At 32.2% G+C, this 14540-nt stretch overlaps 1 protein-coding gene across 1 annotated transcript in view; it reads right to left on the bottom strand.

Annotated features, from left to right (window-relative positions):
• The window catches only part of LOC114330318 (DNA-directed RNA polymerases I, II, and III subunit RPABC3), a 295889-nt gene that overhangs the window by 95732 nt on the left and 185617 nt on the right, over nucleotides 1-14540 (bottom strand). The window contains exon 3 of the mRNA XM_028279642.2: nucleotides 4709-4892. Within this exon, the coding sequence (XP_028135443.1) occupies nucleotides 4709-4892 (184 nt within the window). The remainder of the gene's footprint in view (nucleotides 1-4708; nucleotides 4893-14540) is intronic.

Consider the following 14540-nt stretch of genomic DNA (forward strand, 5'->3'; position numbering starts at 1 on the left):
CAAAAATGGACTGATTTTTGAGGAGACAAATAGAGACCAAACATAAATTTAAGACAAAAAAAAAATAAATTAATGGATTAGAAATAAAACCAAAACAAATTGTGAAATGAAAAACGTGCTGGATTAAAAAAAATTAGGCAAAAACATTAATGAAAAACCAAAAATTTAAATTGGAAACTGTGTCTTACAAAAGGAGTATAGAAATATCTCAAATAAGATGTTCGGACAATTTGAGTAGACATGAATGCTTTACATGGACAACAAAAACACAAGAAAATGCATGCAATAATAGCAAAAACACGGTTATTAATTTACTTAACTTTTGTTTTCTCAATCATCAATTTAATTAGAATTTTTTGGGAATCTGGCTAATTTTCGTCCAATATTGTCAATATTTGCTGGCTTTAGTAGAAGTTTCTGATTCTAATAACGGCACTTACACACAAAATGTTTTATGTGTAGAGATTACATAATATAATATACGAATTATACAATGCTAAAAATTCTCATTTTTACATCTACATAATGTGACATCTCTGCCACAAACAACAATTTAAGAGTAAAACTGGAAAAGTTAATGAATTTATTGTTTTCTCATCATCAATTTAATTAGAGTATTTTGGGAATCTGGCTAATTTTCGTATAATATTATCAATATTTGCTGGCTTTAGTAGAAGTTTCTGATTTTAATAACGGTACTTACACACAAAATATTTTATGTGTAAAGATTACATAATATACGAATTATACAATTCTAAAAATTCTCATTTTTACATCTACATAATGTGGCATCTCTGCCACAAACAACAATTTAAGAGTAAAACTGTAAAAGTTAATGAATTTATCCCTTAGCAGAGTGAAATTTTCATATTTATGCTCCTACTGTTTATATCTTTTTATTATTACAATGCTATACTATATCATATTAAATTATATTTATCTTTACATATTACCTACCAACTACAGAATAATGTACCGAGTACATAAAAATATACAGGGTGTAGCAAAAATACAGGTCATAAATTAAATCACATATTCTGGGACCAAAAATAGTTGAATTGAACCTAGCTTACTTTAGTAAAATATGCACATAAAAAAAGTTACAACCCTTTGAAGTTACAAAATGGAAATCGATTTTTTTCCAATATATCGAAAACTATTAGAGATTTTTTTATTCAAAATGGACATGTGGCATTCTTATGGCAGGAAAATCTTAAAAAAAAATAATAGTGAAATTTGTGCACCCCATAAACATTTTATGGGTTTTTTGTGCCCTTAAAACCCCCCAAACTTTTGTGTACGTTCCAATTAAATTATTATTATGGTACCATTATTTAAAACTTTTTGCCTCTTAGTACTTTTTCAAAAAGCCAGTTTTTATCAAGATATTTTGAATATGTGTCAAATCCACCACATATTTGTATATGGTTAAGTATAGGGTAATAACATGAAAATTTATTTATAATTTACATTTTTAGGTATATTTTGAACCATATTAAAAAAGAAGCCAGATCTCGATAAAAGGTGCCTTATCGAAAAAATACTAAGAGGCAAAAAAGTTTTAAAAACACTGTGTTTAACTAACGGTACGGCAATAATAGTTTAATTTAAACGTACACAAACATTTGGGGGATTTAAGGGAACAAAACCCCCATAAAATTTTTATGTAAACATATTAAAAAAGAAGCCGCATCTCGATAAATACTGGCTTATCGAAAAAATACTAAGAGGCAAAAAAGTTTTAAAAACATTGTGTGTAACTAGTGGTACCACAATAATAATTGAATTGGAACGTACATAAAAGTTTGGGGGGTTTAAGGGAACAAAACCCCATAAAACTTTTATGGGGTGTACAAATTTCACTGTTATTTTTTTTAAGATATCCCTGCTATAAGAATGCCACATGTCCATTTTCAATAAAAAATCTCTAATAGCTTTCGATATATTGGAAAAAATCGATTTTTAATTTTGTAACTTTTTTTATGTGCATATTTGTACTAAGGTAAGTTAGGTTTAATCCAACTAGTTTTGGTCCCAGAATATGTCATTTAATTTTTGACCTGTATTTTTGCTACACCCTGTATAATATAGACACATTTTACGTTATATTCACACATCAAAATCCCAATACAAACAAAAAACGAGCCATAATGTTTATGACCGAATTGGTTAAATCGCATCGTATTTTGAACAATCATTTAAGAGTACCTATATTAGTTTCTTTTATTCGTAGGTGAGAAATTCATGGTGATAAACGTGGATTAAGAATTAGTATACCAAGACAAAGGTAATGGATATCAAAATAGACAACAACAGCAGAATGGGCATTCAAATTGTCGGATACAAAATTGTCGATAATTTTTATACCGTTGTGAATAACGAAGAGAAGAATGAATACAAACTTCGACTATGTTAAAAAAACATGTTAAACATCACCTAAGTACGGAAAAACGAATACATATAACAAAAAAATAGTAAGACTAATATGGTACGAAACCTTGTTTTCACAATACCCATTTATGTCTTTGAAATCTGGACTATTAGAATATTAGAAATACGAAGAATTGGCATTTGAAATGTGGTTTTGGAACAGAATGCTCCGGATACTTTAGACAACCAGAAGAACAAACACATCTTGGATACATTAACAACCCAAGGTGGATTTCAAGCTTCACATTAACTTCTTTGGTTAAACCAGCCGTACCAACAATATGAAAATACTAATAGTCCAGAGAAAAACGGAAAGAAAGAGAAGACACAGTCGAAAAACTAGTAAAAGATACAAACTTTTTGAGTGTAGAATGAGCAACCCAGAACCGAGAACGATGGAGAAACACCATTAAAAAAGGCAATAAAAACGATGGAAAAACATGAATATTCATAACACTGGGGAACAATTTGAAACTTAATTTCTGTTGAGTTAAATTTTTTAGCAGTTTTTTATAGAATTAGGCATGCTGATTTCAAAACTGTTTTTAGTTTTCTTCTATCACGTCACGTTCTTTTTCTATGGGGGTGGGGCGCCTGGTGGGAGTAATGACGCTCTGATAACTGCAATTTGTCTAAACTTGCCTGTTAAATTCAGTTATGTCTGTTATACTGTGGTGAAACGTTGTGTGTCGGTTAGCAGTATTTAGTATTTTGTTACTGAAGTGTATAGAACTGCTTAGTGTGTTTGAACTGAAACGTTTCCTCATGGTTACCTGTGCTCCTATACGTCGTAAGTGCGAAAATAACCCCGATTCGTTTTGTTATATATGTGGCAGTTTTACCATTCCCAGTCAAAGGACAAACATTAGTACATTTGTCAGACAAGCATATTTTGCCTATTTTAAAGTGAAACTTGGTGATCAAGATAAAGTATGGGCACCTCATAAAGTGCATTTCCGGGTTTACGGATGTGGACCAAGGGAGAACGTGCTAAACTTCCATTTGGTATACCTATGATTTGGCGTGAGCCCAAAGATCATTCAGTGATTGTTACTTTTGTATAGTGAAAACATCAGGATATAACAAGAAAAACAAATGTAAAATAGAGTATCCTAGTTTACTGTCAGCTATACGCCCAGTGCCGTATTCCGGCGAAAACCCCTTGCCAGTTTTCAATGAATTTCCCTATTTGGAAGAAGAGGAATACGGATATGGTGCAGATGAAAGCGACTCCAACAATGAAGATTTCGGAATTGAAGATGACTCCGTACGTAAGGGATTCGAACAACAAGAGCTAAATGATTTGGTACGAGATTTGGAACTATCCAAAAAAGCTTCAGAGCTCTTAGCATCACGACTCAATGAGAAAACAAAGGAGCCAAGGTATCCTATTTTCGAACACGAGAAAGGGCATTTCTGCAATATTTTCAAAGTGAAGGTGGATTTGTGTTTTGCCATAATGTAAGTGGTTTAATGGAAGAATTGGGAATTTCAAACTATAATTTCAATTAAACTATAACTCAAGACTGTTTATAGATAGCTCAAAGCGGAGCTTGAAATGTGTTCTCCTCCATAATGGAAATTTATTTGGTTCTGTTGCATCATGGAAGCACGGTACCAAGGTAGATAGGATGTACATATGATGGCTGGCTATTTTTGGAGCATCAAGCGCGAATGTACACAAACTGAACACTCCTGAAAAAGCCATAAACGCAATTTTTGTTCTTAATTTGTAAGTAATGTTCATTATTAAACAATTTTATTTGTATGAACTCGATTTAACTTAAATTAAATGATTTATAAACTGTATTGTAAACTGATTTTTATTTTATGTTCCTTTATATGCATGATTTTTATGATTTTTGAGGATATCCTGTAGTTTAAAAAGTTGATGTGACAGAGAAAATCTGAGGTTATTCTCAGATTCAGACGCCAAAAATTAGTGAAAAACAAGTGTCAGATCTAACTCAACAAAAAATGTGTTCCCCAGTGAATCAGCGCAGACACTTTTACTAAAATTGCATTGAAGATTAAAAATCATCAGCAGAATTTTGTCGTCGATGTTTACTGACTGTAGGGAGTTGATTTTTGAAGCGAATTTATCACTTTCGATTTTATCAAAGCAATTTTTATAATGTTGCGAGTTTGTGGTGTTGTTACAACATCACTTATTTACTCTTCAGTGCAGTCTCAGTGTTACTTTAAGATTTTACACCTTTTTTCAGTTTGGAAATTGTTGTGTAAATACAAAATTTTGATAAATAGTATATCAACTTACAATCTGCTGGAAGGTTCGTTAGCGGCTTCGTCTCCTTCTATCCTGTACACCTTTCCTGCCATCACGTATTCGAAGCTGTCGGCTCTAGAACCTTCGTTCTCCAGCCCTTGGGGATTCCAGTCTCCAGCATCAGCGTAACCATCTTCTCTCAATGTGGTGGCAAGAACCAGACGAAATTTATCACCTGTAACAATAGAAAAATATTGTAAAATGTATTAAGCAAACAAAATACAAATAAAAATAATGTTATTTCTGTTCTTATTCATTAAGTAGCTTATAGGTTATTATCAAACAAACAATAATGCAAACAAAAAAAGTTATATAGGCCGACAAGCCTGAAAGCACAGGATGCTTTTCCGAAGGTTTTTGCAGCACTGAATGCGAATCTGAGATCCAAATTGCTGAATTGGCTCTTAGTCCTATCGCCAGTCAGGGTACAACGGCCTCCTTTATTCAGATGGACTTACCCAAGTTTTTTTTATGTATTTTGACCCGTAGAACAGGAATTTTTTGGGTAACAGTTGATCCGGATGTCGATTAGATTGTTAGAAACAAAGAACTTGAGGAATTACATAACAACGATTTTTCGCAAAACAAAACATTTTTTTGTATTTTTTGGGTCATTCGAAGCAAAAAATGTTCTTACAAGATTTTTCGTAGGATGCATAGTTTTCGAGATAAAGGCGGTTGAACTTTCAAAAAATCGAAAAATTGCAATTTTTGAACCCGAATAACTTTTGATTAAAAAATAAAATAGCAATTCTGCTTAGCGCTTACCGCATTTGAAAGTTCAAGTCAAATTATACCAGTTTTGTTTATTTGCATTGCTAAAAATTAATTTTTTTTATTGTCAAGCAAAGCTATAAACAAATAGTGTTTCCCGTGCCTAATGCATGCGTTTTTAATGCATGCTTATGCCTGTTTGTACACGCGCCTACTCGTTCGATTTTAAATGGGAAATGCATTGAAAACATCACTCAAGTACTATGTGTTTATAGCTTTGTTTAACAATAAAAAAATTAATTTTTAGCAATGCAAATAATCAAAACCGATAGAATTTGACTTGAACTTTCAAATGCGGTAAGCAAAATTGCTATTTTATTTTTTAATCAAGAGTTATTCTGGTCCAAAAATTGCAATTTATTGATTTTTTGAAAGTTCAACCGCGTTTATCTCGAAAACTATACATCCTACGAAAAAACTTGTAAGAACATTTTTTGCTTAGAATGGCCCAAAAAATACAAAAATGTGTTTTGTTTTGCGAAAAATCGCTGTTATGTAATTCCTCAAGTTCTTTGTTTATAACAATCTTATAGACATCCGGATCAACTGTTACCCAAAAAATTCGTGTTCTACGGGTTAAAATACATAAAAAAACTTAGTCCATCTGAATAAAGGAGGCCGTTGTACTCTACCTGGCGACAGGACTATCTGGTTTCTGAGATATTCTCACTTAAGTAAAATTGCAAAAATAGCGGTTTTTGGTAATTTTTGAGGTTATGTAGACCCATTAATTTTTCCTAAAATAATACGCATATCACCTTAAATGCGGTTGAGTTCTTGCGTAAGGTAAAAAGGGTAGTATCTAGGGGTTGATTAGTTTAAGAGTGTATTGGTTTAACGAATAAACTGGCTTGCTGTACATGATATCCTTTTAATACCGGGTGTCCACTTATATTTTCCCCCATTTTAACTACCTATAACTGTTTTCGTTGAAATGTTTTATTTTTGTAAAAGTTTTGTCTGAATGGATTGAATTTTTTATATCGCTTTCAAATACGAAATAAAAAATGGCGGATTTTTGAAAAAACATTGTTGACTTTTTTTAATGGAACACCCAGTATATTTTTTTGTAAATTGAAAGAAAGTTCATTCACCTATCCAGCTATATAAAGTTTTTCAAAATCGGTTGTCAAATCACTGAGTAATTAATTTTTAAAATGAGAGGTGCAACGTGGATATCACATACCAAAATAACATAACTAAACAAACTGATATTATGTTATGTGATTTCCACATTGCATCTCTCATTTTAAAAATTAATTGCTCACTGATTTGACACGATTTTAAAAAAAATTATATCGCTGGATAGATAAATAACCGTTTTTTCAAGTTATAAAAAAATATACTGGGTGTTTTAATAAAAAAAGTCAACAACGTTTTTTTTTCAAAAATCCGCCATTTTTTATTTAAAAGCGATATAAAAAATGGCCATTTACCTAAAATCTTGAAAAAACGGTCATTTACCTATCCAGCGATATAATTTTTTTTAAAATCGGTTGTTAAATGAGTAAGTAATTAATTTTTAAAATGAGAGATGCAATGTGGAAATCACGTAACATAATATCAATTTGCTTAGTTATGTTATTTAGGTATGTGATATCCACGTTGCACCTCTCATTTTAAAAATTAATTACTCAGTCATTTGAAAACCGATTTTAAAAAACTTTATATCGCTGGATAGGTGAATGAACTTTCTTTCAATTTACAAATAAATATACTGGGTGTTCCATTAAAAAAGTCAACAATGTTTTTTTCAAAAATCCGCCATTTTTTATTTCGTTTTTGAAAGCGATATAAAGAATTCAATCCATTCAGACAAAACTTTTACAAAAATAAAACATTTCAACGAAAACCACATATTTCTATCTTGAGCCGTTTAAAAGTTATAGGCAGTTAAAATGGGGGAAAATATAAGTGAACACCCGGTATAAAAAATTAGCAATTATTCTTATGTATTCTGTGGATTTTCCTGCTTCTAGATTAAAAGGGGGTGATTTATAGGGGTTGACGGGGTTAGATGTTTTGTTTCGATCAGTAAACATAATTACTGTATGTGATTTTTTTTGATATGATACAATAAGCAATTAATCTTAGATATTCCAGTTGACCGGCTTGTGCACTGCAAGAGATGGTTTCTGTAAGTTCAAAATATATAAAAGCCTACGACCAACAGCAACATATGGCACAGAACCATGAATAATAACTGAAAAAACAATACGCCTTATTAATTCTTTTGAAAGAGGATATTGGCACCCATCTGCGATTATGGTATGTGGAGAATAAGGTTCAACTACGAGTTAAATCAATATTACAAAGAACCATCTATAGCAAATTATGAAAAAATACACTAAATAAGCTTGCACTGGGCAGGTCATCTTATAAGAATGGATAATAACAGAACACCTAGTAGAACGTTTAGTAAACTATGTCGGCCAGTAGAAATACCAAGGAAGAGGTGTATAGACGAAGCGAGAACGGATGCTAAAGAGATTGTGCATAACTGGAGGAGAGCAACCAAGGAAAGGAATGCTTGGATGCGAAAGCTGGGATGTTTAAATTTATGGGTTTAAAGCGATTTTGCTCCAGTCAATATAGGAGTTCCATGTTTATTTGTTCTTCTTTTTAATTGCTTTTCTATTCCTTGATTTTCTAATGGCCTTGATAAGTTCTTGCATTGTCTTGTCGATCAATTTGGCTAATAAAGCTATCATGATTGGTTATGCCCTTTTTGCTATGTTCTGAGCTGCTTTTATATCTCGTTTCATAGATTACTTTCCAGATACTACTTAAATGTATTAGGTAAAAACCGCTGATATTTTTCTAAAGATCTGTTTTTTCTCGTATATAAATTCAAAATGTTTGCAATGTTAAAGTACAAAATTTTCTAAAGAACAAGACAAATAAATCAGCATATTTTTAATTTCTATAAATAGATTTTTATAGATCTACTGAGATATTGATTTTTACTTAGAAAGACAAGCCTATGTCTAAAATACATTAATACTGAAAAGAATAGGCTATATTCATTTATAAATAAGTTTGGTGTGTATTAAACAAAGATGACAAATATAAACAATGATTGTGGTAAGAAGACCTTGACTGTGGTTTCGGTTTATATAATATAATCGCTTTATAATTCCAACTCGCTGTCGGAGATTTAAAAAAAACACGAATATCAGTAATTTATTCATAACTAACGTATTTAGCTTGAATCAAAACGTTGCCTATTTTTATGTTACAAGCGGTTTTTGCGGATATAACAAATTACAAATCGTATATCAACCATTATGAAACGAGATAAACCCAGATATTTAGTCAATTATGAATGCGGCTTGACATTAATTACGCCTAAATAAGAAAACACGATTTTTGTTTTTCGATAGTGTCGTTTTTGCTCAACACACTTGATGAGAAGCCTTTTCAACTGTCTTTTTCATTCCCAAACGTTATTTTGCCCTGAAGAAAATATTGCGTTACGATAGGAACAAAGAATAACTTAAATTATATGTGCCAGCGTAAAATTTCACATCAAAAAGTCAAACCAAAGTTACAGAATAGAATTCGAAAAAAAAATTGACCGACATTGTGAAAATTTGAAAGGGCTTAGCCCATAAGTATTAACACACCGTCTCACAGATGGTATCACACCGCTGGATATAGAATATCTTTCCAATCCATCTTCTGTAATCAGTCACAATCAATCAATCAATCAAAAAGTAGGTATAATACCCTCAGAGATCGCTGGGAAAATTTACACTCAAAATAACCAAATTCAGTTTGGTAACACTGTGTGAATGTTGATAGTAACATATCCCTTTTAAGATAAACAGAACTGTAATTTAGTCCAGACAAATTAATATATTTTTTTGCCAACAAAAATGAGATTTTTCAACCAAATAATGTTTCAAATATGATGTGCAAAATAATTTTTAATTGGGTTCTGTTAATGAGCTTGCTTTTTTTGTCATTGAAGTAGAAAAAACTTGAAATTTCACTCATTAAATCATTATTGCCCAGTTATCGTCTTATTTATTTTAACTGTACTAATATCTGTCGACTAATTCTGAATGATTAATGTGTTGTTAAAACATTTCATCTGTAGTGGCTTTTGGAATGTCTTAAGAATATCGAATTTCATTGATAAAATGCGCATATCCCACCGATCTTCGCTTCGATAATACCTGGTTTACGTGATACAGCGAAAAATATTGCTCTGAATAACATGATAAGAATAGCATAACAAAATGGACAAAAACGTTAGAATTGGAAGAGAGAGCGCTAAATATAAAAAGCAAAATAGAGATCTTGAAATAATTGAATTTTACGTTTTCATGAGCTGTTGGCATTTACGTTCTTTATATGATATATGAACCGGTATTTAGGCGTCAACGCCATTCCGGTAGGGATCTATGGAGGAGTATCACTGAGACGCAAGCCCTTATCCCTGCCGTACTGCTCCCCCATAAGCCGATCAGACGCCGGCGTATTCCAGTCTAAGCGTCAGATGTTCTTTATAAGGTGCATTATGTCAAAATAAAGATGGCAGAAAGAGGTGCTTTTCTTTTAATGTGTTTAAGATTTGAAGATCCAGAAAACCTGGAAGATATATCACTGAAGAAATGCTTGCGGGATTTAGAGGTCGGTGCAGTTTTAAAATGTATATCTCAAACAAACCTATGAAGTATGGCATAATGATAATGTGCTGAACAACTGATGCCAGAACCAATTATTGCTTTTTAAATACATACATCTATACGGCAACCATTCGGATGGAAATATGCTACATTTCTAAATATATCTTCCTTTTATATGAACTAGGTCCCCCTATATTAGCTCTTTTGATAACCCTATCTATGTACATTCTTCTTCTTCTTCTTTTTATGTACACATGACTCATGTCTATTTTGCAATGTGCCTCCAGTAAGTTGTCATTCCATCTTTTTCGTGGTCTTCCCACTGATCGTCTTACTATTGGGGAACCGTGTCTCGCCGTCCTTACTACTCTATTTCTTGTCATTCGGCTTATGTGGCCATTCCATTCTACTCTTCTGTTTTTCACCCAGTTATTAACGTTGTCCACCTTGCATATCCGTCGTATATCTGCACTTCTAGTAGTCCAGAAAGCCACTGCGCATCCGCTAGGAAAAATATTCTAATTCGGATTTTTTGCACAATCTTACTCAAAAAGGACTCCTTTTAACAAATTTGCATGTTGCCAGGACCAAAAGGTGGTCAAAAATTTTTTAAACGTTTTTTTTTGTTTTTTTCCTAAACTTATTTTTATTGCATGGAAAAAAGTTTTTTTAGGTTTTTTGGATCATTCGAAACAGAAAAGGTCTTTAGTGACTTTTCTCTAAAAATGATAGTTTTTGACATATAAGCGATTAAAAATTGAAAAATTGCGAAATCGGACATTTTTAACCCTGGAAAACTATGTCAAAAACTGACAATTTTAATGTTGCCAAGGTAAGTAGATATTCTTTAAACATCGATTGATGAAATCCCGAAGAGTTTTTTGCAATGCAATATTCAAAACACCTTTGTTTTTTAATTGCTAATCAAGCGTGAGCGACACTATTTTCCACCGTCAGTATGGTGCAAATGAAAGGAATAAATTCGTTATTTCGTAAACCGGCGACTTTAAGGAAAAATCCCGAAATAGGTCGATTTTTATTTTTAAGTTATGATATTGTGGCATATATGGTATACTAGTGACGTCATCCGTCTGGGCGTGATGACGTAATCGATGATTTTTTAAATGAGAATAGGGGTCGTGTGGTAGCTCATTTCAAAGGTTCTTCAATTCTCTATTCAGTAATGTAAACATTTACATAATTATTTATACAGGGTGTCCTTCTACTTCTTTTTTTGTCAAATAATTTAATTTAATCAAAATTTTTTGGACACCCTGTATAAATAACTATGTAAATGTTTATATTACTGAATAGAGAATTGAAGAACCTTTTAAATGAGCTAGCACACGACCCCTATTCTCGTTTAAAAAAATCATCGATTACGTCATCACGTCCAGATGGATGACGTCACTAGTATACCATATATTCCACAATATCATAACTTAAAAATAAAAATCGACCTGTTTCGGGATTTTTCCTTAAAGTCGCCGGTTTACGAAATAACGAATTTATTCCTTTCATTTGCACCATACTGTCGGTGGAAAATAGTGTCGCGCACGCTTGATTAGCAATTAAAAAACAAAGGAGTGCTGAATATTGTATTGCAAAAAACTCTTCGGGATTTCATCAATCGATGTTTAAAGAATATCTACCTACCTTGGTAACATTAAAATTTTCAGTTTTTCACATAGTTTTCGAGGGTTAAAAATGGCCGATTTCGCAATTTTTCAATTTTTAATCGCTTATATGTCAAAAACTATCATTTTTAGAGAAACGTCGCTAAAGACCTTTTCGGTTTGGAATGATCCAAAAAACCTAAAAAAACTTTTTTCAATGCGAAAAAAATAATTTTAGGAAAAAAACAAAAAAAAAACGTTTAAAAAATTTGTGACCACCTTTTGGTTCTGGCAACATGCAAATTTGTTAAAAGGACTCCTTTTTGAGTAAGATTGTGCAAAAAATCCGAATTAAAATATTTTTCCTAGCGGATGCGCAATGGCTTTCTGGACTATAGCTCTATCCCACAGTGTCTTGCCATCGATTTTTTGCAGTGTTTTCATCTCTGCTGTTTCTAGCATTATTTTTGTCCTTTCTGTATCAGGTCGTGTTTCTGCCGCATATGTCACTATTGGTCTGATGACTGTTTTGTAAATTCTGCCTTTCACTTCTTTTCCGATGTTTTTATTTTTCCATATTGTTTTATTCAGGCAACCTGCGGCTCTGTTTGCTTTATTCACCTGATCTTCCACTTCTGTTTCGAGCTTTCCGTACCTAGATAGTGTGATGCCTAGATATTTAAACTCCGTGACTTATTCTATTATGTGACCCTCCAGCTCTAATTTACACCTTATTAGATCTGCTGTTATAACCATGCATTTAGACTTTTTTGGGGAAATTAACATTTAAATTTTCTAACGGTAAAGGAAAACTTTTCCTTTGGATGTTTGAGTTAGGCCTTTTTTTGGACCAGGTATACTATCCTACCTCCGTAACTTTGGAACCATTCATTTTAGAAAGGTTATGTATAGGACCTTTTTTATTTCAAATTTAATGTAGAACAATTTTGTATAGAGGGTTGTTTATGCTAAACCGCATAGTTTTAGAAATATTGGCGAAAAACTTAAAAAACTAGGAATTTACCAATTTATTCCCCCTCTACCCCCCAAACCCGACGCTCAAAATGGTGTGACTTTTTTCTGGACATTGTGTGGACCATATAGAACAATTTGGTGTTGAAGGATAACTTTCACTTTGGATGTCTGGGTTATGCCATCTTTTGGATCAACTATACTATACTATATGTTTTTCCCAGGCTATCCATCAAGCAAATAGTTGATTTCCAATTATGTACATTACAAAAAAGGTATATTTAATTTTTTTAATGACCAACAATTGGTTTATCTTATTTATTCTTACTTTCGTGAAGTATATTGTAAGTATGTATTCACTAGGTAAAAATATTCACTTATGAGATAACATTGTGTATGTAGGATACATAATTTTTCTATTTTTAATTAAAAATTGCAACATACTTTTTAAAGTCTCCCTTTTTTGAGTTATCTCCAAGTTCCTCCGATTTAGAGTCTCCCATCTCTGTAGGCGTTGTCGTCGATGGCGACCCTGTTCCTTCGCCAAGGTCGAGGAAAATCATCAGCAGTGGCATTCGTTTTGTTTATCGTTCTAGTTGCGAGGTTGCCATCGATTTTCTCGCGTTTCGTGGAAATTTCCACGATGTAAACTACATGGTGCGCGAATGGAAAATCAACATGTTATGTACAGTTGCATATTTTCATTTTCGGTGAGATGTTCTACATATTTGACAATATTGATGCGCTTACAAAGAAAAGTTACTATTATTTTTTTCCTAATACACTTCGGTGCAAAAAAATTGATCCACTAAAAATTTGGCCATTTTTGATGTTTTGAATTTCCTAAACCTGTTGTCCGATGTAAGTGATTTTTTACCACGTTATAGCCTCATCCATTGACAATATCGATGTAATAATATTGTTGCTAGACAGTTAAACTGTCATTGTATACCGGGTGTACGAATCAAACTGTGTTTTTTTCTCAAGTTCGCATCACCCTGTGGACTATTTTAGCATTTATAAAATACTGAAATTAAAGCCCAACTATAGCCTCAGGTTTTTTAACATTCTGTCTTTTGATTCATTCGCTTATGTTGAATAATAAAAAAGTTAGGTAAGTACTTTAACAACTGGCCATGTTCGTCATTCAGTACAGGGTGTTTCTAAATAAGTCCGACAAACTTTAAGGGGTAATTTTACATGAGAAAATAATGACAATTTGATTTATAATCATATGTCCGCAAACGCTTCGTTTCCTAGATACGGGATGTTCAATTTTTTTTACAAACTGACGATTTATTTATTGCTTTAAAACCAGTTGAGATATGCAGATCAAATTCGGTGGGTTTTAAAACGTAGTTATTGCACATTTTCTGACATACAATTAAGGTGATACAGTAGCGATCAACAGGTAGCAAAAACGCGTTCCAAGATTGCGGCTGTAATTTTGAATATTTTTTCGAGATATTTGGCACACGTATTCGTAATATAATAAAGAATGGCGGTACAGAGCTAAATTTGAAAAATATATTAATATGTGGAAATTACTCTGTAATTAAATACAATATTTAAAAAAACGAGCCTGTACCGCCATTAAGAAGAACAAAAAAATACACTTTCTTCAAATAAACTTTTTTATCCGATGCCTAGATTTTGTGTCATTTTGGAACTACTAAAATTTTTTATTTCATTAGTAGTTCCAAAATGACACAAAATCTAGGCATCGGATAAAAAAGTGTATTTGAAGAAAGTTTATTTATTTGTTCCTCTTAATGGCGGTACAGGCTCGTTTTTTTAATATTGTATTTAATTACAAAGTAATTTCCA

The sequence above is a fragment of the Diabrotica virgifera genome, chromosome 6 (assembly GCF_917563875.1).
Source record: "Diabrotica virgifera virgifera chromosome 6, PGI_DIABVI_V3a".
In the NCBI taxonomy this organism is placed as follows: Eukaryota; Metazoa; Arthropoda; class Insecta; order Coleoptera; family Chrysomelidae; genus Diabrotica; species Diabrotica virgifera.